This window comes from Hippocampus zosterae, chromosome 2, assembly GCF_025434085.1.
Source record: "Hippocampus zosterae strain Florida chromosome 2, ASM2543408v3, whole genome shotgun sequence".
Taxonomy (NCBI): domain Eukaryota; kingdom Metazoa; phylum Chordata; class Actinopteri; order Syngnathiformes; family Syngnathidae; genus Hippocampus; species Hippocampus zosterae.
The window spans coordinates 6,759,473-6,763,780 of record NC_067452.1 but is presented as its reverse complement, the minus strand read 5'-3'; the positions used below and the strand labels follow the sequence as shown (position 1 = coordinate 6,763,780).

Sequence of the window (4,308 nt, the reverse complement as noted above, 5' to 3'; positions counted from 1 at the left end):
TGTCAGGTGGCTTGCAGACCAGGTGCTAAGTTCGTTGTTTTTGTTTTTGCTGCATATGTGCTGTGGAAGTGCGCCGCGAGCTGCCCGCCGCTGTGCGCTCGGGGCTCGCGGGCGCGTGTCCGCGCTCGCTTGATTGCTGCGCTCCGATTGGACGCGGCGCGTTGAGACAGGGACGGTCTCGAAACGCCATTGGTGGGCCGCACGCGCGTACTTGCCCTCGCGCTGCGGCTGGGTTCTAAGAGGCAGACCGGAACCGGAGAAGGACGACAGCGCTTTGGGGAGACTCCGCACATATTAGCCTGCAGTGGGCCGAGGCGGCCAGTGTTTTGAACGCGGAGCTAGTCGCTCGCTATGCCATCTCTTGGAAAATTATTCAGTGAAGGCATGTCGTCGTTGCGGCTCATGCTTTGAACTTATTCGATTGGCTTCCGTCGGGCCCCAAAGGTTTGTTTGATTTTTATTTCTTTATTTTTTTTATACATGCGGCGCGACTAAATTGGATAACAAAGGGGCGGGAGAGCAACAAGTGGAGTGTGTGTCGCGGAGAGGCCGACATTTGGCAGCGTCGCTAGCCATGGAAGAGCAAAAGGAGCCCACCGGCGGGCGGGACTCGACCGAGGACGAGAGCGTGTCGATGTCCCCGAACCTGCCATCCCCTCCCATTATCCTCCCGCACCAGGCCGCCCAGCAGGCTCACAGAACCACCAACTTTTTTATCGACAACATCCTGCGGCCGGACTTCGGCTGCAAAAAGGAGCCGGGCTACCGCGAGCGCAACCAGACGGCGGGCAGAGAAAACATCAACCCGCTGGCGGCGAGGCCGCACGCCGGCAGCCTCTGCTTGGACTCGAACTGCAGCAGCGACAGCGCCTCGTCGTCGCCGTCTTCGTCGTCGTCGTCTTCGTCGCCCTCTTCCAAGCAGAGCTCGGCCAAACAAGTCGAAGCGGCGAGCAACGGCAGCGGCAGACTTGCCGACAGCCCCTCGGCCATCGTGGTGATGAACGGCGGCAATGGAGCGTCTCTGCCCGCGGCCAAGGACCAGCAGCCCATGCTGTGGCCGGCCTGGGTCTACTGTACGCGCTACTCGGACCGGCCCTCATCTGGTAAGGCGCTGAAAGCCCCCCCAATCGTTCGTCACGAGACTTTTATTTGACCGCACGGCACTGTACTGCCATCGCTTTGGGAAAACGGCAATTGCTGTGCCCGCAATGTTACCTTGCTGACCCAAACTTGCTGCAAATCTGTGACCCCAACTCGGCCCATCACAACACACCAAGCATGTTTTCATTCAAGTAGGAATTGCATATTAAAGGACGCGTACACTCAAACTCTGCCTTTAAATCATTTTTCTCAACACCATAATGCAGCTCTCGTGTCAAATATTTTCCTGCGTTGATTTACTCATTAAAAAAACGGAAGTAGGGCGCGGTGTCAATTATGATCCGTAGCATTGACTGCTGTGCACAACAATACACCCATTTTATATAATTATAATACAATTATTTTAAAAGAATATAAAACCATTGACAATTATTGTTATTGTATCCGAGCAGCACAATCTCAAAAATGAAATCGACAACAGAATTTTATACGAGGTATATAGTTTTGTGTGAAGCTATGTTGACTATTTTTTTACGAAATATACTAAACTGACCAAAAAAACGTTTATTTATATCACGTGGTTAATTTAGGAGGTCTCCTGTTTTTTTTCGGAATGAAAAACCACAACTAAAAAAAGTCATTTAAAAATATATATTTAACTGTAATTTACATTCCGATCGCAAATGTTTACGTCAATTTCGAGAGTATAGGCGCGTTTTCGGCGAAGGCTTTCTATCCACGCCCACCCCTTTTGCCCATTTGTGATTTGACGATATTATCAATGGTTGACAGGTCATTTTTGTTGATATTTGTACCCCCCCCCCTGATTTGCTCAGATTTATTAAACAAGAAAAATGTGGCCGCCGTGAATTGTTAGCGCAGGCAGGCAAAGCGCAGTCGGATTCTTCATTGCAGTGCGGAAGCAGCATTGCACCTTCACGATCCAATCGGATGGCCAATCAGTCGTTTTATTTCGCACTCAACCACGGGAGCGCTTTCACGCCAAGGGGCCTTTCCGAGTGGACGTGAAGAGGAGCCGCGTTCGGAATGCTCGCGCCCTCTCCGCCGGCTGCCCGTGTCCGCTTTGGCGGCTCTCCTTCACACACGCTCTCTCGGATGACACGTGGATATTTACGTGTGCGTGCCATTGTTGTTTCCACACCAGGGCCGAGGACACGCAAACTGAAGAAGAAGAAGAGCAGCAAGGAGGACAAGCGGCCCAGGACGGCGTTCACGGCCGAGCAGCTGCAGAGACTGAAAGCCGAATTCCAGGCCAACCGCTACATCACGGAGCAGCGAAGACAGTCGCTGGCCCAGGAACTCAACCTGAACGAGTCCCAGATCAAAATCTGGTTCCAGAACAAGCGGGCCAAGATCAAAAAGGCCACGGGCTACAAGAACGGCCTGGCGCTGCAGCTCATGGCCCAAGGACTGTACAACCACTCGACCACCACCGTGCAGGACGAGAAGGAGGACAGCGAGTAGGGCCGCGCGCTCGCATTAATACGATGGACGTCGTTGCGATTTAAAAGTTTATATAGCCGCTGCAGTTATCATGTGGTATACGAGTATATTTAATTAATCCCCCTCGACCCCGTGGTTGTTTTGAAGATGCATTTTGTGCCCCTTCATGTCTCCTTCACACATCGCAGACTCAGAAAAGCCAAAGATTTTCATATGTTCACATGTATGGATTCAAAATGTAAAATTAAAAAGAAGAGAGAGAGACAGAGAGAGTCGCGAGCTCGCTGAACTTATTTCCCCATTTGTTTTGAGTTCACCCGGCTCACGGCGTCGATGTGGTGCGGACAAAGCCAAAATAATGCTGACGACTGTTATTCATTGTGCGCGCCGCATTCGTTTTCAATAGCGCTGCGAAATTACAAGGCAGACGGAACCTACTCGAAGAAGCGCGAGCTTGCCAGCATCCTCGTTAAGATGAAGCCCGTTTAAACACGCGCCCGCGCCCGCACACACACACACACACACACACACACCTTATAAGACCGTGAACAACACATATAGAATGGTTTACGCTATAGATCTGACTTTTAAATTATTACATTCTAGACGTGACGTTTCACTCATTTCTCTAAATAGGTCACACACTGCACTCGACTACTGCACGTGTGTGAAAAAAAAAACTATAACCACGAGACCTCAGCTACCAGTTTGATACAGTTAGAACTTGTTTGACAAAATATAGCATGTTTTTTAAAAATAACATTTCGTCCACCGTCACCTGCACTCATAATTCATATTTTTCTTTTTAAAGCAAGCAATGATATTACGTCAGTCCGTGACGCGTGTACATACACACACACACACACACACACACACACACACACACACACACACACACTGTTTTGTTTTGAAAATGTGAAAACCCGTTTCCTATCTTATAACTATTTAAACAAGAGGATGCAACCTAGATTCAAATGGTAAACGTCATTTTTAAAAGAAAGCTAAATTGTTTGCGATTTTATGATTATTATTATTGAAAGGAAGAGAAATATACGCCTGGAGGCTTCAGCCTCATTGACAGTGATCTACATTATTTGTACAATCTGCGCTATTGGAATGTGGTCCGTACACAAATGATCGGGGATTATGTTATGATGTAATTAAGAGCTAACAAGCCTGCAGAAGTCTGCGGCAGAGGAGCGCCATAGACTTCACGGCCCTCCGCTTTTTCGGCGTCTTTAATTATTTCAAGCAGCTCGTGTTGGGCACTGCCTATAAAGCAGCAATTTAATAAGCCCGTCTGTGTTTCTAATTGATTTCAGTAATGACAAACAGGGACTTGCTGCATGCTAGTTTCTACGCGGGTTACTCGACTGCCTTTGAAATATAATTGATATTTCATCTCAGGCAACTCAGTGTTTCAGTCGCTTACTTGCTCCAGTGGGCTTTGCGCCTGTAAATCTGTGGGCTATTATATAGGATAGGAGGACACAAAAGGGATTCTTTTTTTTTCATTCCTAAATGAAAAAGAATACCCCCACTGCACTATACCACTAACCATACCTGTACACGGCCCAATACAAAACCAGCATTAACAAAAATACTCGACCTTTTTTCAATAACTGCATTTTTTAAACAGTCTTTATGTTTTTTTTTGAGTTTGTAACTTCAGATCACACTGACCACCAAATTATTAGAAATAAAGTACCTCACCGTAGTTACAAGACCAACAATAAATATATT

The 4,308-nt window shown here is 47.8% G+C and overlaps 1 protein-coding gene across 1 annotated transcript; it reads left to right on the top strand.

The window, feature by feature from the left end:
* Positions 1-230: 230 nt before the first annotated feature.
* Positions 231-2,838, top strand: LOC127592474 (homeobox protein engrailed-1-B-like). Its single transcript, XM_052053251.1, has 2 exons — positions 231-1,103; positions 2,267-2,838. Exons 1-2 carry the CDS (start codon positions 575-577, stop codon positions 2,584-2,586), a joined length of 849 nt encoding a protein of 282 aa, XP_051909211.1. The 5' UTR covers positions 231-574; the 3' UTR covers positions 2,587-2,838.
* Positions 2,839-4,308: the final 1,470 nt, after the last annotated feature.

Coding starts and splice junctions, on each gene's coding strand:
- LOC127592474 (XM_052053251.1), top strand. CDS start 575: ATGGAAGAGCAAAAGGAGCCCACCGGCGGGCGGGACTCGACCGAGGAC. Junction 1,104..2,266: donor CTCGGACCGGCCCTCATCTG/GTAAGGCGCTGA, acceptor TTTCCACACCAG/GGCCGAGGACACGCAAACTG.